The sequence below is a fragment of the Rousettus aegyptiacus genome, unplaced genomic scaffold (assembly GCF_014176215.1).
Source record: "Rousettus aegyptiacus isolate mRouAeg1 unplaced genomic scaffold, mRouAeg1.p scaffold_m13_p_13, whole genome shotgun sequence".
Classification (NCBI taxonomy): domain Eukaryota; kingdom Metazoa; phylum Chordata; class Mammalia; order Chiroptera; family Pteropodidae; genus Rousettus; species Rousettus aegyptiacus.
The window spans coordinates 45,712,439-45,735,459 of NW_023416288.1; the positions used below are offsets into that span (position 1 = coordinate 45,712,439).

General features: G+C 57.9%; 1 protein-coding gene across 1 annotated transcript in view; it reads right to left on the reverse strand.

Moving 5' to 3' along the window:
• The window catches only part of ABCA13 (ATP binding cassette subfamily A member 13), a 93,138-nt gene that overhangs the window by 62,962 nt on the left and 7,155 nt on the right, over positions 1-23,021 (reverse strand). Inside the window, exons 4-16 of the mRNA XM_036230216.1 lie at positions 16,826-16,977; positions 16,421-16,449; positions 15,281-15,444; positions 13,533-13,663; positions 11,523-11,637; positions 6,766-11,427; positions 5,579-5,740; positions 4,682-4,755; positions 3,630-3,748; positions 3,098-3,232; positions 1,503-1,666; positions 803-882; positions 115-236 (exon numbers count right to left, since the gene is read on the reverse strand). Coding sequence (XP_036086109.1) covers positions 115-236; positions 803-882; positions 1,503-1,666; positions 3,098-3,232; positions 3,630-3,748; positions 4,682-4,755; positions 5,579-5,740; positions 6,766-11,427; positions 11,523-11,637; positions 13,533-13,663; positions 15,281-15,444; positions 16,421-16,449; positions 16,826-16,977 — 6,109 coding nt within the window. The remainder of the gene's footprint in view (positions 1-114; positions 237-802; positions 883-1,502; positions 1,667-3,097; positions 3,233-3,629; positions 3,749-4,681; positions 4,756-5,578; positions 5,741-6,765; positions 11,428-11,522; positions 11,638-13,532; positions 13,664-15,280; positions 15,445-16,420; positions 16,450-16,825; positions 16,978-23,021) is intronic.

A 23,021-nucleotide genomic window follows, 5' to 3' on the forward strand; every position in this document is an offset into this window, starting at 1 on the left:
CACAGGGCGCCCTCCCCCCGCCAGCCCTGGGAGGGGAGGAGAGGGAGGGGGTGAGGCGGCCAGCAGCCCCGGGCTGCCCGACGGCCTGCCGGGTGTCAGAGAGGCAGCTCGCACCGGCGCGTGGGAAATGTCTGCTTCCAAGACTCTGCCGATGGTTTCGTCTGAGACGTGGGCGAAAGACCGGAGCTCCTCCGCCAGCCTGGTGACGTTCCCCATCACGTCCTTCACTTTCACGGCTGGAAAACAGTGACGGGAAGGACGTTCGGTCTATCACTGGCCGTAAGAACGCGCTCTGGCTTCGACGCCCGAACGAACACAAGCAACGCCGCGGCCAGTCCTCGGGGGGCCTCGCGCGGGCCGCGCTGGGCATGGAGTGAACCCCGTCCCGCCCCCCGGCACCCATGCGCTTTGGGGTCTCCTCCTCCAGAAAGCGGCCCTCGCGGGGACCGGTGACCAGTGCCGCGGGGGAGTCGCGCCTCCCGCGGGGCCACTTGGCTCCCTCTTCTAACTAGAGGAGGGTCGTCTACGCACTGGCCGGACCTGGCCCGTTAGCACTGCCAGGAACGCAAACCGCACAGCCTGAAGACAAGGCCTGCGGGCAGCTCGTCCTGGGACACAGGGCCAGGGCGGGCGCCGGACGCAGGAGCTCGTCCCCCTTGCCCCTCGCCCAACGACGTCGGGCCAGCCCTCGCCTGTGACCACAGCCGCCCACCTCTTCCCTTGTTTTGTTTTGACAATAGATTTGTGCGAGAAACTGAATTTAATTTTTCATCACGCAGACTGGGAGAAACCACGTACTTACCCGCAGTTACTGTGAAATTGCTAAGGAAAGTCAAAACTGGGTTCCCGGAAAACAAAGTCTTTTCAAGGCTTTGGGCCAACCTGAAATGGCAAAAAATTAAAGCTAATTCAGGCAAAATGAAGCATGAGAAACGGCGTCAGAGCGAGTCCCCAGGAGAGGAGCGGCCAGGAGAACACAGTGCCCTGAAGTCCCCCGGGGCCGGGCGCCGCGTCTCCCCCCACCCCCCGTGCGTGAGCACCATGGGCATCACGCCCACAGACGTGCGCCCCAGGGACGTCACAGGGGATGCGGCACACGGGGCTCCCCATAAATGAGAAAAATGGACAGAACGGTCCCGGGGTGTCGGGGGGGCCGGGCCCGGGAGCTGGGTGGGCGGGTGCCCCTGGGAAGGAGCCGCCCCAGAGCACCAGGGGCCAGTGTCCCTGCCGCCGGCTCACACTGCGAGAACACAGCAGAGGCTGCCCCAGCAACCGGAAGTCGCCGGAAGAGTGCCCGCTGTCCCCGCAGACACCCGGGACACCCTGAGCGTCACCCTGACCCCCAGCACGGAGGCCTCGGGACGCCTTGCAACAGAAGGCATAAAGCCACGGAGACCCCGGCGGGGCTCAGAAACGTCCGCGTCGACGCGCAGGTGACGTCAGTGTGCTCCTGCCAGACACGTCCTCGGGGCGGGGGAGGGCGGGGGCCCCAGCTCACGCACCTGTGCACGCGCCGCCCCACCGCGTCCAGCGCCGGCCGGCACTCGCAGCCCCGCTGGCCGGCGTCCGCCAGGCCGCTCCGGAAGCGTCCCCAGGCGCTGGACAGGCGCCCGCGAAGACGCACACAGCGTGGCTCGGGGGGCGAGGACCACGCCCGCGCCAGCTCCTGGGGGACACACGGGGGTGCGCGTGGTTAGGGACGCGTGTGCGCGTCCAGGCACCGCGGGGACCCAGTGCGGCTCCGAGCAGGGGTGTCCGGGCTCGCTGGGCACTTGTCGTTTCTGGAATGTGTTTCTGACCCCGATCGGGTCCTTCCCGCAGTGTCCTGCTCTTCAGAGCACAGTGGACCCCGTCAGGAGTCGACACCTGAAATTCCATCGTCTCAGCTCAATCAGCTGAGACTTTGGCTTCCAGGGGAGTCTCAGCTCGATGCTGACAAAACCGTACCGGAATGTTTTTAGGTAAGAAAAACTGAAATGGCAGTGTGCTTGCTGTGCGCCCCCCACTCGGCTCGTCCTGGGGCACGGGGCGCATTCCGCCCCGCAGCCCGCAAAGGGTCTGTGCGGAAGGCTTCACCCTCCTGACCCTGAGCCACAGACCCGGCCTCGAAGCTCTGCACCCTACGATAAGCCATCCTGTTCCCGTCATCGGAAAGGGGAACCTGCTTTTCCTCAACGCTCACCTGTTCCCAGCCAGAACCCCTGACAATCGTAATAACGTGGCTATAAATACAGTCTCGGAGCAGCGAGCGGGAGGATCGGGCCCGTTTTATCACCGCGAGCTTCGCGCAGCACCCGGATCATCTCTCGGGGCTTTTATATTTATCCACGCTCGATACCTGACGACGATCTGCGCAACCCAGAGCTGCAGATTGGATGCTCCAAGCAAATCAAGGTGCTTATGACAAACGGCGGGCTGTGAGGGCGACCCCACAGACCACGCCCCCCCCCCCACTGAGGACCAGTGTCCCTGCGCTGTGAGGGCGACCCCACAGACCACGCCCCCCCCCACTGAGGACCAGTGTCCCTGTGCTGTGAGACCGACCCCACAGACCACGCCCCCCCCCACTGTGGACCAGTGTCTCTGCGCTGTGAGGGCGACCCCACAGACCACGCCCCCCCCCCACTGAGGACCAGTGTCCCTGCGCTGTGAGGGCGACCCCACAGACCACGCCCCCCCTAACCCCCCCCACTGAGGACCAGTGTCCCTGCCCTGCCCGGTTCCGGGCGAGGCCGTCTCGGTGCCGTGGGAGTGTGGCCGGCCGCTGGCGTCATCTTTCTCTCCTTCCTGTGAAAGCCCAGTGCTCGCCGGACGTGCGAGCCAATGACATTACTGTGACATGGGCGCAGCAATCAGCATTCAAAGCTGAACCAGAGGAACGGCAGGTGTCTCGAATGTCCCCACGGTCCCTGCCGCGTGAACCAGTGTCACGGGCCCCAGGTGAGTGGGTCAGATAAAAGTCACGCCTCGGACCCAGGCGAGCTGGGGGCCTTGCATGGGCGCTTTGGGCACATGTCCCAGTCAGCTGAGAGGAGCCTGCCACCCTGGCCGCCACCGAGCTACGGACTCTGGGAAGAACTCCGATCGCCGCCCGCACGGTCAGCCCTCCGGAACCCACGATGGGCTGTTCGGCCGTGAAGAGCTCGTCTCTGGGGAAAACGATCCCCCCCACCCCGCTGCCCCCGAAGTCACAGGCGGGCACTAGGTGGAGCTGGGCTGGGACCCGGCCGGCCTGTGGACACGGCACGGATGGCCTCGAGGGCAGGCGGCCAGAAAACAAGCCGACACGCCGCTGGGTCTCGAGTCTCCACTGCCGTTCCTGACATGGCGCGTGTGATCAGATGTTTCTGCCGCTGGGTTTTTGATGATGTCTGTGTTTAAGGACCAGCTCACGAAATTCCTGAAAATTCAGCAGCCGGCCCTCCAGGGACGTGCCGTCACCCTAGCACCCCTTTGTGACACCCTGGGGGGAAGGGGGGTGCGAGCTGCACCCCCCAGCCCCCGCGTCCCTGGCACGGCGTGGCCACTCAGTGTTCAGGACTGGCCAGCAAGCTTAGGACCGCGGGTTGGCCTCGCACGGGCCGATCACAACGAACACGGAGCCCGCGGCAATGTCAGAGACGACAAACCTGGAAGTGGTCGCTCAGCACGGTGGCCACGTGCAGGGCACACAGGACGCACTGCCTGAGCCCGCCTTGTGGGCAGCTCCGGGCGGCGCAGACGACGTCCTTGGCCAAGGAAGGGTTTTCTGCCAGAGGAAACACAGGGCCGTGACCAGTAAACCACACTGCCTTCAGCCGCATTTCGTACATTTCCCAGACGAACGGGGTGCACAGAGGGTGCTCGGGCTGTCACGATGGAGGTGGAGGTTTGCGGGGAAAGCGCGCCCTGCGAGTCCCGGACGCGATGACTCAGGTTTCCGCCTGTGATGCCCCTCCCCCGCCGCCCCCTCCGGCCCGGCCTCCTGCGCCCCTTCAGGCGGGTCCCCTTGCCCCGTCCACCCGGGACGGCCCGGCTCCCACCCGCCATAGCGGGTGCGCGTGAGCACTGCCCTTCACTCTCGAACATGCTGGCTCGGAAGTGGGGAGCTCACACGCACGCCGATCTGGGCGCCCGGCCCGCACCCCTCAGAGGCTGCGTCCTGCCTGCTCCTCACACGACTCTCGGGCACCCGCTCTGTCCCAGCAGCGCCCAGCTCCTCCGCCCGGCACCCTCGGGTCTCACAAGGCTTCCGCCCAGCTTCCCACAGGTCCCCTCCCTGGCCCACAGCCCGCCTTCCTCTGAGGCCAGGGCTCTCTCCCTGAGGGACACGGCCACCTTCCATCTCCTTCCCCATGTCCCCAGCACCCAACGCCACGTGCACCCCCACCTTGCAGCTGCCCCTCCCCCAAGCCTGCCCGTCAGAACACGAACTCGGGCCTCGTGTACCCCCAACGCCGGGCCGGGCCCTCCTGCCCCCAGATGCGCGGTCCATGGGGGCTCACCGCACGTGCAGGGGCTCTGTCCACTTCCTGTCCCATGTCCCGGCCACAGGGAGGGGGCGGGAGAAAATGGGAGGGGGCGGCCGGGCCGGAGGAAGCCAGGTAAGGAGGCTGTGAGCCACTCTAAAGAGGCTCGGAGGCGGCCTGCCCGTGGGCCGGCAGCCGGGCCCTGAAGCGGGCGCGGGGCACCCAGCACCCACCTGCGAAGATGAGGAGTGTGCGGAGCAGGAGCATCTTCACTCTCCACCCGCGGCCCTGACACATGTCGGCAACACTTGGGAAGAGAAGAAACGGCGGTGAGGTGGCGTCTGTGGGCCCCACGCCTGTGGGGGCTGGGGGGGGGCGCTGCCCCCCGGGGGTCGCACAGTCTGCGCCCGTGACCCGCAGGGCGGCAGAGCTTCAGGGCTGGGTGGCCACCAGACTGCCCATGTCCTCTGAAGCACACGGGCCCTATTCCCACTGGGGTTAGGGATGGGTAATCGGCTTAAACGCAGTGTCTGTGCGGGAACAGAACTCATCCTGCACTCCGAGCCCCACAACCTACAAGGCAGGGGCCCAGAGAACGGGCTTCGGTCCACCACCCACGCCCAGCAGGCCGGGCCGAGGGTGAGCCGCCCGTGGGGTCCGCTCCGGCAAGGGCGGGAGCCAGCGCGCCGGGCCCTCCCGGCTCGGCCGCCGCGACAGCTCCGTGTTCCGTGCGAGGCGCGCGCCTCACAGTCCCCCCCGCCTGTCCCACGCAGGGCGCTCGGCCGCCAGGGCCGTTTAAAGACGTAGTCTTGGGTCAAGTGACTAAAATAAAAGGCTTTTACTTCTGAAGACCACTTACTACTGAAACTTCTGAATAGGTTCGAATTGCATTTGAGTGGCGTCTAAGGAGGCGAGCAGTGCAAGGAGCGGCCCGACTCGCGGAGTGAGCCGGGGGCGGGGCCGGGGCGGGGCCAGGCCTGGGGGTGGGGGCAGGATGGGGGCGGGGCCGGGGCTGGGGCGGGGCCAGGGCGGGGCGGGGCCGGGCCGGGGGCGGGGCCAACCCGGGTCCCTGTGGCCTCGTCAGCCTCACGCGCTCCTGAGCCAGGAGACCCGCGGCCGCGTCTCCTCACCTCGCGTCCGTCAGCGACACTCTCTGCCAGTGCTCCGCCAGCGCGGCCAGGCCCTCCAGGTCGTCCTCGAGGCTGGGGCGCGGGCCGAGGGCGCGCGGCACGGCCGCCTCCCCGGGCTCCTCTCCTAGTCCCGGCGCGATGTTCTCTCCCGCGGTCACATTACTGAAGATCACCGCAGAGGAAAATCACGTAATGGAAATATTTCCAAACGATGGAAAGAGCGTCGGAACCCCACAGGACATCTCATCCCGACGCCTCAAACCTGACACCCAGAGAGCCGCGCCCTCCGCGTGAACGAACGCGGGGCGGCCGCGCGGACCCAGGCGAGCGCGGCGGCGCGTGCGCAGTCCGCAGTCCCCGCAAACCGCGCGCGCTCCCGCCGGCCCCGGGGAGGGTCGCACGGCCACACGGACGGCCGCTCGGGCGCCCGCCCCGCGCACCCCCAGTCTGGATGGGGTACAGAGCCGGCCCCCTCACGGGAGTGGGGCACGGAAGGGGCCGCTGGCCACGCCGCCGCAGGACGTGGTCCCGGAGGGCTGGCCTGAGCAGGTGCAGGCCCCCCGAGGGCTGAGGACGCCCTGGGGACGACGCGCCCCAGCACGGCCCCCGTGACCTCAGGCTGCACGTAGGGGCCGAGCCCGGACTGATGCCGACATCACGGTCGGCGGAACTTCGCTCCCGCCTCCTCACCGGCGAGTTCCGAAAGGGAGGAAAACGTTAGACGAAAAACACGTAATGTGACCATCGGCTTTAAATTTTGGGAATGTCATCAATTCCAAATATAAACATCACAGTAGAGTAATTGGAATGAAACTATTTAAACCCCTCACTTGCGATGAAACGGTTATTACGTTAATTCTAATTATGACCATGATGTATGTGCATGTTCATATATAAAAACTCATTTTTCAGTTCCATATAAAATATAATTTCAAAATTAATTTTATAGCCCAAAACATATGAAAGCATAATAAGTGACTAATTGCCAAGGGCTGGGTTTATATGGATGGCAACCATCAAAATTACTTTACCTTGCTACCTTAATAAAACGGCCATTAACACCGAATTCGCTTCGGAGGGCGTCTGGGGATGCCCGGTGCAGGTGCTAATGCTGACACGTGCGCCCCCCGGGAGCGAGGCGGGCGGCCACATGTGACAGCCGGCCCGCCTCGCAGCCGCACACTCACCTCTGCTCCGCGACCACCCCCAGCTGAGACGTCTTGTTCACAGGACGCTGCTCTCGTAAAAAGAAGGTTTTCAAAAGCTGTGCCACCAGCCGCAGTCTGCTTCCCGGAGGGAGGGTTATTCCCTCTCCCCCTTCTGACCGCGTTCGGTTCAAGGGGAGGTTAATGGCATTCATTATCTGAAGGTCACTGTCACTTAGAGTCCGGGCTGCTTCTTGAGAGCTCCCAGCTACGTTATTGATTGAATTAATTAGGGAGCTTTCTAACAGCGACTGAACAACTGAGAAATTAGTGCTCTCTTCTGGGTCTACCAGTTGGCTGAGAAGGCCATTGTTGATATCACCTTCTCTAGGAATGTTTTCGAGGTAACCCACAAAGGTAGTGATAGCTTTAGCCAACAAAGCTAGATCATCGGTTGAACTCTCGTTGGCCATGAGACATAATGTCTGTATCATTCTTGCATAGTCTCCATCTGCATATTTACAAAGCCAGTTTTTGGTGACGGATAGAAAACCTTTAGTAATTTCTAACGCCTCTGCTGATGATGAATTGAGACTTTCTAAAAAATGGACGAGTCGCTGTGTTACGTTTTGAAGAGCCTCTGAATTCATCATTTGAATGTCATTGTTAAGGGCTCTGATCTTTATGTCATAATTCGGATCTTCCGTGATTTGCTCAAAATCGGGCCACGGCTCTTGCAAGTCATAAGGTGCTCTGCTTTTCATAGAACTCGATAATGCTTCTAAGTCCCTGCCTGTAAAGTCCGCATTCAGAAACGTCGTGAGTGGAGAGAGCAGAGACTGAGTACTATTTTCTAGGTTCTGATCCCCAGAAAGCAATTTCATTATCCTTTCCAGATTTACAGAAATACCTCTGACAGATGCCTCCGTAGTGTCATTAACGTTGAGGATCTTGCTTAAACTAGCTAGTTTACCGAAAACGTTTTCATCTGATGTAACTTCGGTAAAGTTGACATCTTTTAATTTTTCTATGACTTGCAAAGCCACTTGCTTCAAGGGACCACTGGGACAAAGTCCAGAGTCGGGGACGAACGGCAACACCTTACGCCAAAATTCTCGCACGCTTTTCCCAAGCGGAGTTTCAGTGTGGAGGACCCGAAACAGCTCCAGGAAAATGGAGCTCCAGTCTAGGAGCCCGTGGACGACGCAGACCATTCTTCTAGTTAGTTCCGTCTGTGAGCTTTCATTTGAACACTGTGACACGTCCCCCGGGGGAGCCAGGTGGAGGCGGTCAAGCGCACTAGCCACGTTGCTATAAAAGGAAGACGTGTGGTCCAGGCGACCGCAGGCTCCTGACCTCGGGTTCTGAAACCCGGACGTGGTGAGATTCCTGCACCACAACACAGGAAGGCAAGTCAAAGCCTCGGCAAGGACTCCGGGCTTCTCCGACACCAGCCTGACGGTGTTCAGAAGAGCCTTGATCGCCGCAGCAAAGTCTTCCTTGGTGACACCGGAGATGCGCACACCGTGACGGAGTGTGAAGTCGTAGACGTCTTGCAGGGTGCCCGTGATGTTTTTGTCCACCACTCCCCGCAGGAGCCTCACGGCGTGAGGAAGGACGTAGTACGCGTCCACCACGGCGCTCACGTCCTCTCTGGGGAAGAGGCGTGACAGCCTCAGCAGGTGGCCAACGTCCCAAGAATGCGAGCTGTCCACTAGTTTCTCCATCAGGCCAATGAGCAGGTTGACCCCTGAACCGCCAGTGCCCAGCCCGCTGACATTCCTAAAGAAATCCACGAGGCTGTCGCCAATTTGCTCGAGCTGGTCCACCAGCAGGTCAAGGTCGGGCTTCCTGAGAGCTCGCAGGAGACCAGTGACCGTCTTCAAAGCCCGGCTGCTACCTTCCGGGGATCCGGAACGCGTCGAGGGCATCAGGGAGTCGAACACGCCCTTGATCACCTGGACACCGAGACCCACAGCTTTCGCTACTTCGTGCAAAATGATTTTGGGTGAATTTTGGAGATCATGAGATAAGTTGAAAGTGAGGTAACTAGCTAAATGAAAGAATGACTTGCCTAAATTGCCTATATCCCTTTCCTTTGGACTGGTAGCAAATATATTTAAAAACTTTTCCATTTTAGAAGAGGAGTTATTTTCCAGAATGCTAAGGGAAATATCTTCCGCAAGTTTTTTAATTTCCTTCCCTAGAGCAACTAAATGCAGCCAAATATTTTGAAATTGGCTAGGAATTTCATCTGACACTTCTACAGGTCTTAGAATTAATTCAATAAAATGTTTCCAGTTCGACTGAGAAGCAAATTCGAAGTCTCTTGTTAAGTTGTTTATAATCCTCCTTACGTGGTTTGTGGAATCATTTAAAAGAGTTAATAAAATCTCAGAATTTGGTATCTTTTCTTTTTCAAAGGCTGCAATGAGTATAACATGTAGAAAGTCGCTTACATTTTTCAAAAACCTATTCACACAATTTATGTTTGACTTATTCAATGAACAATCAGGTTCCATTACATTCAACAGCCAAGTAACAAGTTTTAGCGTAGAGTTAATTTTGTTTTCCACATCTCTGAAGTGCCTCGGAATACCCTGAAGTCGGCCTTGTGAGAAACTGGGATTATACGCCACATGCAGCTGGTTTACGGTGTCCACCCACCGAGCGCATCCTTTCAGTCTACGAATTGAGTCCTCGGAGGAAAATGTGGACTTCAGCGCGGCCAGAATCCATAATGTCCTCTGCAGAGGGTTCGCGTACGATGAGCCCTCTTCTGGAATAAACCCTGTCGCATTTTGGAAAACAGCCACACAAGACACCAGATCTTGGTCAAGTGACATGTTCCTAAGGAATAGTATTGTTTCTCTTAGGTCGGTGACGATACTTGCAAATTTCACTCCGTAACTCGTGAGATTTTTTGGAAGAAGGTGATTTATCCAACATGCATTCCCATCCACGTCTTTTGGGGCGTCGCTTAACGCAGCAAACACGCCGAGTGGGGAGGACAAGAACCTTCCGCCTGCTCTCGTGTCTGATGGACGTGCCTGCCGCCGACGCAGGGCGGCGTCCAGGGCGAAGAGGGATTTCTCTATCTGGCCCAGGTTAAGTGACTTTACTCTAACTAATTCTTCACTTGCCCAGAGATCTCCGAGATCCAGAAAATTGTCCCAGTCATGGAGGCCATCGGCTTGACTTATGTTTTTAAGTAGGTCCAGTATGAGTCTAGCAGGGCGGTGGGTGGGAAATAGTCCACGGCAGCTCTTAGAAACGTTCACGTCTCTTTCCAGTTCATCCAAAAGCCGAGTGAGACCAACGTGCAGAGGGGCGAAAACGTTCGTGTCCGCCTTCAGAATCTGCGCCATGCCGCCCCAGATTTCAGCCCACATCTGAAGGCATGACACGGCACAGTGAACAGCTGAAAACTCGCTGAACGTGCTGCTATTTGTGGAGAGGTTTGAAAGAATTTGCGCCCACCGAAAATGAAATGTCGAACCCCAATCTACTGAGTCATTCACAAAGGAAACGCTGTTACCATCCAAAGCAAAGCATTCACTGCCCAGCAAGCCTTCTCCTGAGCTGTTGAAGAGCTGGTTCATGTACCAAAACAAAGACACACGAAAGTCTTCGTCTGCTGAGAGCAGCCGTCGGAGGCCCGCCAGAGTGGCGAGGACCACTTCCCATCCCGGGCCCCCCGCAGACATCCATGGCTGGGCTCGAAGCTCCAGGAAGTTAAACACCGCAAGCAGCTGCTGACAAGAAGACGCTTCAGAAAGGCCCCCGAGAAACTCCGTCGTCTCGTACAAAAATGCAAGCGCTTGACTGATGTCTTGGGCATTAAATTGCTTTGTGATAACCGAAATGTGCTTTGAGATTTGTGAAAGGAAAGAGAGTAAAGCCTCTCCGCTCTGAATGCTTGAGAATTTATAAATACATCGGTAAAACGAAGACAACATCTGCAGAAGTAGAGCCGAATCCTTGTCCTCGAAGACATTTAGAGATACGTGAGTTGAAAGCGTATCAGCTTCCTGTTTCTGTGGCTCAGAGAAAAGATGGGACACGTTCCCCGCTGTGTAGACGGTGTCCAGAGCTTCTGAGACTTGTTCCTGCCTCAGAAATCCAAGTTCGTAGAGGCTGCTTATTATAGCTTCACTTACATGAACGAAATCCATTTTCACAGCTGACGATTTAGGCCAATCCGAATGGAAAAACTGGGAAATGTTGAAGCTTTGACTAAGAATCCTCTCGTTTTCTGGAACAGAAAAATTTAAAACCGCAGACAAGATCTCCAATTTAGCTCTTTCTTCTTCTGAAATGTCATACGTCCACAATTCCAGTAGCTTAGGGTTAATTTTAAAAAGTATTGATTCCATAAATCTCAAGATATATCTCGACTCATTCTTGTCGAGAGTTTGCATTTTTTCATTCACCTCTTTGCCAAATTCCAAATGTTTCCAAGTATCTGTTGTATCAGATGGCTCTCTCTCTGAACTTTTTAAATGATTTGTCCACAATAAACTTGTATTTAAAATAGTCTCAGCGAGAGATGGGGAGTCATGGAATTTGGGACCGCTAGATAAGTAGAAAGAAGTAGGCAATAACTTCTCCAAAAATTCCACAAATGATAAGAGAGAGTTCGCTGGCTCATCCTCAGAGGTGTGAAACTTCTCTGTCAGAAGCTCCTTTATGGCACCGATGACCCTACAAATGTAATAGAACCATTTTAGCATCAGAAAAAAAATAAACTCAAGACCAGAGTCAAATCGAGACCCGGCCGCTGAATTCTGAAAACTTACCTGGGTATGGAAGCTACTGGAGACTTGAGCACGTTGTTCAAAAACGTGAAATAATTATCACTGACGACTTTCCAATCCACGTTTTCCTCATAACAAGGAGACGCCTCGGAGGAAGCTAAACGGAAAAATATTTCATATATGATTTCAAGTTGGGTGTAGCAGTCAAATCTAACCAAGCAGGACTCGTTCCGCACGAAGGTCATCGAATCCGAATCGGGATTCCAGGTCAGCCCCGGCCTTCCGAGGGTCCCCACAGCACACTGTGCAGCGGCAGGCTGTACCCCAATTCTGCAAGACAACCATTAAGTGACAGCGACCCCGTCTCAACAGCACGCAGGTCAGACGGAGTTCAGAATGCGACGCCGCCCTCTCTGCTACAGGAGATGCAGAGGAGGACCAGATGCCATGAGGACGATCGAGCCAGAGAAACAAACAGAAGCCCGCGCGGGGCGTCGCAGGGGTCGCAGGGGTCACGTGCTCCCTCTGCCCCGCCCCGTGTCATGAGATGGCCATGCGTGGAGGTTTCTACGATCCTTCCAGACTTGTCCTGTCGTGGAGCAGCACCTGACACGACACCCCCGCCCACCCCGGTCCCCCAGCGGCCCCCGCGTTGCCGGCGCCTCAGCGTGGCATGGACCCCGCAGACGAGCAGAGCTCCCAGTGCGTCTGCGGGGGCAGCGCAGCCGCGGTGCGGGTTCTGGCAGCAGGACCTGGGTCTCTTCTGCTCAGAGCGAAGCCGGACGCGGAGGCGGGCACGCCGCCTCCCTCCCTGGAATCTCCCGGTGACCTCGGTTTCAATAACTCGTCATCGTCAGGAAGCTCCGGTTCTCCCACAGCCTCCAAACTGCGACAGTCCATTTACCTTACAGCTGGAAATACGAGTACAGTCAAGAATGTACTTAAAATAAGGGATTTTATATGAACGTGCCAGTGAGTCGGAGCTGCGGGAGAGCATTGCAAAGCTAGAGGCCACTGTCTTCATTTCTCGTCTCTGACCGCTGTGCCCAGGAGCCCGTCACTGTGCGGAGGGCGGGGGACAGGCCCATCCATGGCCTCGGGCTAACGGCCCAACCGCGTCACCGACTGAAGTTGCCCATCCACGCATCCTGAACTCTGTCCTTTCTCAGTGAGTTCCAGGACCCCGCTGCCTTCCACTTTTTAGAATGGAAAGAGTGAATTAAAAGTCAAATGCCCGGCTCCAGCTGACAGGTCAAACACTAACACCCCGAAACAGAGCGGAACAGCGGTTAGTTACGAGGGGCTGAGGTGCCGGGCGAAGGGCACGAACTTCCGGTGATGAGACGAGGAAGTGCCGGAGCCCGAACGCGCGGCCTGGTGACAATAATTAATAAAACTGCGTCGTGCACCCAAAATGGCTAAGAGACGTAAGGTGTGGTCCCAGAAAGGTAACTGCGTGCGGTGGCGGGCGTGTTAGCTAACTCGGCTGTGGGGTTGTGGGAGTTGTTCCACGGTGCACATGTGCATCGGATTGTCACCCGGTACAGCTCACATATGCATGCGTGATTGTATAAATAGATAGATAGATAGATGACAGACAGATAGATAGATATCGATGAAAAAACGAGGACGTGGCCCTGAGTCAGGAACAGAGCTGAGTGTCCCACTCCTGTCCCTGGGGACGGCTGCCCACTCGGCACCTCTCACACCCCGCTTCTCCCACCGTTCCCCCTGACAGGCGCTCAGGACAGGGGGAAGATTAAACTGCAGCACCAGTGAGAGGTCAACCTCGCAGGACGCCAGTCAGAGGGTTTTAAGATCAGTTATTTTCTCATTAAAAATAACATTCTTATGGGAACAACTGAAGAATTTCAATGGTAGAAAGTCGAATGCAGTTAAGATTTCCAAACTTTCCTATCTTTTAGTAACAGAAACTGATCCTCTTGCACGTTTATATTTTAATTACGTCATTTCCTTGACCAGCTTTTTAGCCCTGATAAATTTAACTAGCGAAACACTCGAAACTCCGCAGTGGCTTTTGGGTTCCCATACCGGTGGCCGCTGCTCCGCATTCCTGCAGGAATGTCAGCGTCGAAATGGTCGCATTCAGCACGATTTCGGAAACCCTGGCAAAGGCGGGGTCAAGCGGCAGCCAGCCCAAATCTTCCAGCGACGTTAACAGCCTGGAACCAAGCAAAGCGGCGTGAGCTGCCGTGGGCACAGGACGCAAACGGTTCCAGGCTTAGCACCGCGCCACCGACCGGGCCCAGCCCGCTGCGGGATGCGGCTGGGCCATTTACACATCAGCACTTGTGGTGGCTTCAGTGCGACCCCAACTCCCTGGACGAGAGGCGAAACACAAGTCAGTCCCTGCCACAAAACACCTGGGCGCTTCGGCTTCTCTGCCTTGGACACAGAACTCAAGTTTCTGCTGTACCAAGGAGTGTCTTCTGCCCGGTCAGGCCACCACGGCACGAAGGGGCTGCCGTCTCGGAGGAGCAAGCGAGCGCTCGAGTCCACGTCGAGTTCGGAGGCCGGCTGACAGCTGCAGGGCATGCGCGTGCCCCGGGCCCACGGGCGGAGCTGCCGGGTGCAGTCAGTGGTCTCCAGACTCTCAAGGAACAAGGGACCTCGGGGCGTCCACACACACGCAGTGTTAGTGTGATTTTTAATACCAATGTTTCATCAATAATTATACTTAAACTTGTAAGGTAGAAAACCCACCTAACCGAAGTGGGAACACATCTAAGTTTTCGCAACGCAAGACCAACAATACGTAAGCTGTGCTTCAAGCGGTCACATCCCTCGATCCTCTCGCTAAGGGAAGCCCGTGGCATCCTCGTAGCCCGAAGACGTCCCCGGGTTACAAGAAATGCCACCGAACACTGGTTCCACGAGCAAAAAGATTTATCTAAACAAACGCGGATTTTCTAGATATCACATCACCGATGTAAAAGGTAGACCCTAACGCTGAAGCCGATGTGGTTCAGCAACCGCCACCAATATCCTCTTACATCAGACGCTGCCTCTCTGCAGGAGCCACCCACTACCACTGCCCCCGCCGTCACCACTGCCCCCCCCCCGCCGCTGTCACCGACCCCCGCTCACATTCATGCCTCGGCCAGGAGCGCAGAGGGGACCTCGCCCGCCGAGCGCGAACATTTAAGTTATGACTCAAACCACAGCTGTCAGATTCCAGCCCACCTTCCTACCCTGACGGATGCAGCTTCGTAACGACCTGAAAGTCACGTTCGGACTGAGAATTCTCGGGCCCTCGGAGCTGGGCACCAGCAAGCACTCAGCCGGCCCCGGCACGGACCACCCGCCCCGCTGCCCCAGCCCTGGCTGCCCCGTGGGGCCCCGTGTGCGTGCGTGTGGACGCCCGTCCTGCCAGGGGCTGAACCGCCCTGAGCTTTGGGGCACACACCCCAGTGGTGAGAGCTGCCTCGGAGGGGAGGGGAGAGGCCCATGCAACACACTGATAACAGATGTCATAAACACAGTTAAAAATCTTAAAAGAACATAAACATTTACTCATAAAATACCATATTCACACAATAAGTTTATACGCAAAAAATTCAACTGGGAAAAAAAAAAAGACCGGGTTATTACAACACAGAAATCTCACTACGGGACGAGGCCCTCACAGGTGACACTCAGGTAACATGGGGTCGATCCGTGGCAGAAGCCAGTCCCAGCCACTGCACCCCAGATTTTTTGTTTCGTATCGACTGTTTTCCCATTAAGAGCGAGGAAAACCCGCACCCCTGTGATCGGCTGCGCTTCCCTTTCTAACTTACTTCGAGACCGCCCGGAGAAGGTGAACCGCGCTGCGGACGCCGTCGTCGGCAGGGACAGCGCCTGCGGCTAGCCCGGGCAGCGCGCGCAGGAGGTCCCAGACGTGAGGCTGCTGGTGAAGCTGCTCCAATTTCGATATCACCTCCTCCGTCTTATTGAGATCCAGCTGACAGAAAAAAATACCAAGGTTCCCTTTTTAGTTTTGTTAATCAGTTAAACGACTGCGAGTGGGTACAGAGGTGTAGGAACATAGACCCTCTGGTGGCAGAGACTACGCCTGACACGCGACTATTGTCCGCAGAGGACCCGTAAGCTACTCCGTTGGGCTGGTTTTCTTTAGTGCCGTGAAAGCGCGAACAAGGAAAGAGAGGTAGGAGTCCGTCTCTGTGACGGGCTGTACCGACTTCTAAGACAGAGAAATATCTTGGAAATAAATGGAGGATTGTTCAAGCACGAACAAAAACGGAGTGCCTACTGCCGGGTTGGGGGTTCCTGTTACTGCAGCCGAACGCAGTCGGGACTGACACGGGGCCAGTCGGTGAACACTTCCTTGCACGGAAATCCTCCGCTCCCCCCCCGCCCCCCGCGGGGCCGGTTTCGACAGCACACCCCAGAATTTTAGTCTGAAGAAAGGCAAATAAAAACTTAGAGCTAAAGCGATATTTTGCCAACACAGTCTTGGAATAAGAAACTACAGGCCAGGCGCGTCTGTGCGTCTGTGTGTATGCGCGTGTGCGGTGTGCGTGTCTGTCTGTCAGTGTGCGTCCCAGTGGGTGTCCGTGTCTGTTTCTGTGTGTGTGTTCGTGTGTCCACGTGTGCATCTGCGTGCGTCTGTGTGTATACATGTGTCTGGTGCGTGTCTGGTGTGTGTCTGGTGTGTGCGTCTGTGTCCGTGTGTCCGTGTGTGTGTCCGTGTGTGCATCTGCGTCTGTCTGTCCATCCATGTGTCTGCCCCCAGACCCAGAGCCCTGGGGGAGAAAACAAAGCTCATCTTTCACGCCCACTCCTCCGTGGTTCCGGCTCTCAGATATGGCTCCTGTGTGGTGTTGCTAAAAACGAAACCATGAGGTTTAGAACCAGATTTTGAAGTTAAACATTACGTCTCTGAAGACTATGTTCCAAATTTTTGTTAAGATACTTACGGCTAAAAACCCGGCGCCATAAGAAGAATCTATAATAAAGAAAATTTCAGACATATTAGTTCAATCAGCAATCAGGAGTGAGGGGCGCGGGGGGAGGAGGGAGGAGGGAGGAGGGAAGGGGAGGAGGGAGGGGGAGCAGGCGGGAGGCAGGAGAGCTGCAGAGGTGAAGTCGGATGAGCTGCAGTCTCTCCAGGCCACACAGGGCACTGTCCCGGGGTAGGCAGTGGGGCCCACCCCCACCCCGCAACCCCGCCTCGGCTCTGGGCCGCGTCTGCGTCCACGGGGGTGGAAGTCAGAGCCGTGAGGAGTAAACAGTAAACGGGGCTTGGGGCGCACGGCGCCCCACAGCCCCGGGCGGCCCCAGCCCGGCCCAGGCGGGGACCACAGGGTGTGGGATGTACTTGCCGGGGCTCTTGGATCTTTCCGCCCAAAGCGCCTGCAAGCTCGCCGCCTTGCCCATCACTCCGTAGACGTCCTCGGCCAGCTCCTGCATCTCCTGCAGGAAGTCCAGGTCGCTGATCTCGGGCCGGCCAGCCGCGGGCTGGAACCTAGACGAACTTCAAACGCAGGGAATGAGTGTCCCGAACGTGACTCCTTGCAGGCGTAAGCGACTCGGTGCTGTCGAGACTTTTGATACCAACGGCCGTTGTCGCCCCCAGACGCGGACCCTCCCCGCCCCCGACTGCCCTGAGGAGCCCGTGCCCCACGTCCCGAACGAACGCTGTCATTTCTACAAACTTTGCTAATTTAAATTAGAAAGTTGTTCTCAATCTCTTTATGATCTGTGAGGCGTAGGCATTGTGCGTGTTTGCGAATCGCTCGTTCTCATTTGTTTCCCGCATGTCACACGGCACGGCCCGTGCCAGGCACTGGGGGTGAGGACGCCAGCGGCCCGGGCAGCCCCGCCACCACGCGCGGAGGCGGCAGGCGGGAGCACATGGACGCCAGCGACGGCGGGTTGAGGCGGACGCCAGGAGGGAAAGCGCGCGGCCCGGGAAGGCGGGGAGCGAGCGGGGGGCCTGGCGCGGCCCGGGAAGGCAGGGAGCGAGCGGGGGGCCTGGCGTGGCCCGGGAAGGCGGGGAGCGAGCGGGGGGCCTGGCGCACGGGCGGCAGCCACTGTCGGCCCGGGGGGCGGCGGCCGGCCGGAAAACGCGGGGTGCAGGCCGCTCAACGGGGTGCGTGCAGAGCCCCGGGGCGGGGGGACGCTGAGGAGAGCGCGAGACAGACGTGGCGTGTGGAGTGGCCGCGCGGCACGGAGCCCGGCCAGGCGGCACCAAGGGCGGTGGGCAGCCGGGACCAGACCCACCAGGGACGCCCGGTCTGACGCGACTCCGACAGAGCCCTCTGCTCGGGGTGGGGACAGCGTTAGAAGGACGCGGACGGAAAGAGGCGACCCGGGAAAAGCTCTCAGGAGGGAAGGGGACGGGGTCGAGCCCGCTCCGGAAGCGGACCGAGGGCACAGCCGATGAGCCGCCCCGGCTGCGTTCACCGCGCCTCTCATTTTCTGGATGCCCGGCCCCGCCGACTGCTGGCCGTGGCTCGTCCCGGGGCTGGCGATCTCCTGGAGACGGCAGAGGGCTCGAGACAGCCACTGCGGGCTCCACGCTCCTGCAGCCCTGACGGGACCGGACGCGCCGTGGGCACCCCAAGGACAGGCTTCGGGCAGGGTGGCAGGCGGCGCTGAGACCCGAGCCCCTGCTCACGGGCACGTGGGGCGAGGCCGGGGTCTGCACGGGGCCGACTCGGGAGGGGCGCCCTGGGCGGGACCCGCGTGGCCTGCGTCCCGTTTCCACTGGGACCTTCGCTGTCTTGCTTGTTCTAAACACAGCCTCCCTGCTGCGTCCGTAGGAAACGGCTTCTCCCGCTACTCCGTTCGCCTTTCGCTTTACTTTAGCTCTGAGCCATCTCACCGCTAGAAGATAACGATGGGCATAAACCGTGTGAACAATCATGTCCATCGGAGCAGTGAGCTCCAGGAGAAAATTGCCAGAAATAACGTAAATGCATCCAGTTACGAGGAAATAGTGAAAGGCGTAACAGCTCGCATTTTCGAAAGGGTTTCCTGTCGTCTTTACAAACGAGGCTCCTGCAAATTGCTTCCTGCGCGGCCATCAGATCCAAGCATGCCGATGGACCGCTGAGTTTGCTCCTTAAAACGCTGACCCAAGGCACAGCTGGGCACCCCGCCAGCCCCTCCGTCCGCCACCTGGAGGCTGCCCAGGAGACCGGCCCCATCCCACACCCCGGGGGGCCCCGACACAGGCCACCCGAGGACCAGCCTCAACACATGCGCTATGATTCTAATTGGAAACGATGACACGATTACTATATTTTTCTCAACTTTACATCATGTAAGTGGGGAAAGATTGTTTTACTAGTAAATAAGAGAAAACAGTCTCACAACCTTTGAGATCAGCGCCGCCCACCCTGCCTACATCTAATCTCAAAATCAAAATAAAACAGGGCACCATTTCGCAGGTTGCCGGGAGCCTGTTAGAGTCACTCGGTGTCCAATTACGTTTGGCATTTCCAAGAGGAAAGAAAATAAAGTGAGGGGAAATTTTTCCTGACTAGGAAGTTATGGGACCTATTAGATTTTTTAAATCCCTATTCTTTTATTTTAGAAATTAGAGAACATTGTGAAAACGAAGTAAGTTGTCAGCAGGTAAATCTACCATGAAATGGCAGAGCTCGCACCATCCGGCCCACGAAGGGCGTTGTTTAATTATCGCCACCTGAACCGAGTCGGAGCAGGTTCAGCCAGCACCACCGAAGAACAAAACGAGCCCCGCGTGCTTCCTGTCGCCTCCGCTCAGAGGCAGAGCGAGGCCTCGGGGCCACGGAGACTCGCTGGCGGCAGCGCGGGGGCCGCTCAGAGCCGGGTCCGGGCCCAGAGCGCCGAGCCTGGCCCTGCCACCGTGCGTCACAGTCCACCAAACCTCACCTTTGAGAGGGACGCCTTTGCCTTGAGCGGGGCAGAGTTCCGGAAGCACGACAAGAGACCACTTGTCACCTCTGTCATGGCCTCGTGTGAAATAAAGTAACCACTTGGTCAGGGCCCCCGGCAGCTGAGGGCCGCGAGGCGGGTTCTCTCCCGGGACCCTTGTCTGGTCAGAGTGCAGAGCCTGCCTCACGCCAGGCGAGGCCCCAGGCGAGGCCCCAGGTGAGGCCCCAGGCGAGGCCCCCGAAACAACCAACGGCTTGTGTACTGGTTCTCGCATCCTTATTTCAGAAGTACCTCGATTTGTCCTTAAGCCCCGATATCAACTATTGCTAACATGAAAGTGTTTATGGCCGAAGAAACACACAGAAAACCCCCGGATTAAAATATCGATGTGTGTTGGCCCGGCAGGGGGTGAATTTGAGAGCCTTGGGGAAATCCCAGCTCTGTAATAGGATTTGGGTGGAGCGCAATTTCCTTCTTCCTGACTCCAGGTCTTTCTTTGGTCTTTGATCAAGTTATTGGTCGACCTTGCCGGGATAAAAGGCAGAACAAAGGAGATTACAATGAACGGGTCAAGTAAAGGCCACTCGGCAGGTGGATGAACTCTTTCTGGGCCCTCAAACTAGTGACCAAGCTCCCCTCTCACAGGGCTGGGGTAAAACACAGAAGAACAAACACTGTAAACTCCAAGTAAAAGAAATGTAATCTTCCAGATAGGAAAGAAGTAAAACTCTATTTCCAGAAGACATAATTGGGAACGTAAAAAATTCTCAGGGACATATTCAAAAGCCAGTAGCACTGATGGACATAACAAATTCAAGAGTCACATGTGGAAGGGAAAACTGTAATAATTTTAGAAGATAATATAGAAAATTATCTTTATGACCTACAGTAGGGAAGAATCCCTTAGACGAAACCAGTGTGAATACAAAACAAGTCTTATTGGGGGAGAAATCTGCAAATAAGGAACAGAGGGCACACCGACTCCGCGTGAACCCCCAGCGGGGAGAGAAGCCGCTCAGACCGGGGTGCGGGGGCTGCGGGGAGGGGCCAGCCCTCCGGAGCGGCCGCCGGAAGACGTGCGGTGACCTGTGTGTGCCACTCACCCCTGTGACTCCTTCTTGCTCTGGGCCTAATGTCAGTGCTCCTCGGGGTCAGAAAAGCCTGTTAGGAAAGAAGGATCCGGGTCTCCCCGCTCGGGGCGGAGACAGAAGACCGATTCTGCTGCTTGCGGGGAACCGGGCGCTGGGACGGGAAGTGGAGAAGTCGGCGCTGTCGGGCGGCCGGATCGCGGAGTCCCAGCCGGCCGGGCGAGAGGGGACGATCACTGTCGTCCTCACTGCCTGGGAACTGGGATTTGAGCTCTCCGGCCCTGCGTCAGTGCCTGGGGGGACCTCGCGCCCCAGGTGACCTTCTGAAGGACCAAGGAAGGGGGCCGTTCACCGACCCGACCGCCCGACACCGGTGTGCCGACCACCGGCCACGTCGGACCCGTCCGGAGGCCGAGAGCAGCTGGGACTCCCCCCAGGGCTGTGGCCACGAGAGCCCCAGCGCCCCGTCCTCCGCGACTCCGGCTGTTGCCGGTCGTGCTCCCGGTCTGCAAACCCTAAGGCCCTCGAGTAAATTTTTGCTGGTTATTTCTAGCGAAGCCTCCTGACTCTGAGTTCCTTCGACAGAGACCAAGGTCTGGGAGACACTCATCTAAAGGATGAAGAGCCAATTGAGAAGCCAGGGGCTGCGGCGGCGGCGGGCGCTGAGCAGGTGGCCATCGCCGGCGGGGGGTGGGGGCGCCAAGGGGGCCCTCGGGCCTGAGCGCTTCTGAGAATGCAGAAATGAGTAAATGAGTCGGTGACGAGAGGCGAGGATAGTGGGGAACGGCTGGGCGGAGCTACAAAGAGAACGTTCTGCCAGGCCGAGGGCGGAAAGCTGCTCAGCCGCGGATGGGACACGCAGCCCAGAGCTGAAAGCGGGGATGTGCCGGGGAGGGGGGGGGCGGGGGGGGTGAGGGCCAGCAGCCTCGCGGGATCAGCGGCAGGGGCGGGGGGGCGGGTTCACCCAGTGTGTTCCCATCGCCCGGCGTCCGGGGTCGCTTGTGCCTTTAACCAAGCGCCGCGGTCCCTCTGCGGTCACCGCTCGCTCTCAGGTAGCCCCGAAGCCCGAAGCCCTCGCCGACGAGGAAGCTCGGTGACAAAGCCAGGAATGGGGAAGCAGATCCGCGTGATCGGAACCCGGGTCGGATGGCACTCGGGCACGCTGCCCAAGGCCACTTTCCCAGGGGAATCTTAAGGGCGTGGGAATTCAAACCGAACTCACGCTGGTGTTTCAGGAGACTCGACGTGGAAACTCGCTTTCGGATATCTGTAAACTGAGCCAGTTCCCGCACACTGACCAGAAGGGAACTTTTATTCGTGGCTTTGAGGGTCAACTGGATTTATATCTGAACCCACGTGAAAATGCGTGAGAATCCGCGGGTGGGGAGCAGGGGGTGAACTTGGCCGTGTGTCTCCTCGCCCGCAGGGGCCCCGTCCCTCGCTCCTCGGCCGCGGACACGGCTGGACAGGGAGGCGGTTCTCGCCTGGTTACCAGCCAGAGGCCGTTCTCAGAGGCGGTGCGGGCATCGTCCCCAGCTGCACCTTACGATCCCGCGTCTCAGCTCGTTTAAATGAGGGTGCTGACACGGAGGACCGCGGAGGAAAAGGGGGCGCTATTTCCCCACGTGGAAAAACATCATCGTTACAAGGGCGGAACAGGACTCGCTGCCGCCGCCTCCCACGGGGCGGGGCTTCTGAGCCCTGCTCCAGGCTTCCTGCGCTTGGCCTTTAACAGCCGCCGCACTCGGAGTAGGTAAGAGAGAAAAAGAGATTTAGAGAGGTCGAATAGTGCGCACAGATGCACAGAGCCTACAAGTGGCGGGGCCAGCATCGTCCGAGGGCAGAGCCCAGCCGCCTTCCACTTGGGCAGCTCCGAAGTCTCACACGCTGAGCAGAGAAGAGTTACAAGCCCCGGGGTGGAAACGCTGACAAGCCTCCAGCCTCCCCGTTCTCCCCAGGACAGTCCTGTGTGCCTCCTCCCCCCGCACAAAGAATCGCAATTTCAGGGTTATGATTTTAGGCTATTTCCAAATTATGTTTTAATACTTTCGTAGTATGACCTGCCTCAGAAAATATGTGAGCGCCATTTATAAACATGAAACCAGATGTGTCCAGAATTATCCGGAATTTTTCATTTCCTTCCTGTAACTTAAAATCAAAAGATGAAGATCATGTGTTTTAACCCGATTTACACTGAAACGTCTTAGATTAATTCTTGGCAGGAAGTACGGACGAAGCAAAACCCAGCTCGCTGGCGCCCGGCAGTTTCGAACATCGTCCCCAAGTCCCTAACTTTGCTCCGAGGTTCCCCGAGCCTCCGGGATCCCCTACGTTAACTCCCCTTCGTTTTGACTCTCCTCGCGTGAAATGCCTCCTGCTCTCCCTCTTGGCTCTTCGATGACAACTGGCGCCATAGGCGACCACGGAGAGTCAGGGCCAGACCCCCCGCTGTCACCTGCCCCACCGAAGTGGCTAGGTGGAGGAAGAGGTACATGACCCCTGTCCTCCTGTGATCTCAGCTGCCACGACAGGGTTCTGGCCAAAAACAGCGCAGCAGGAAAATCCC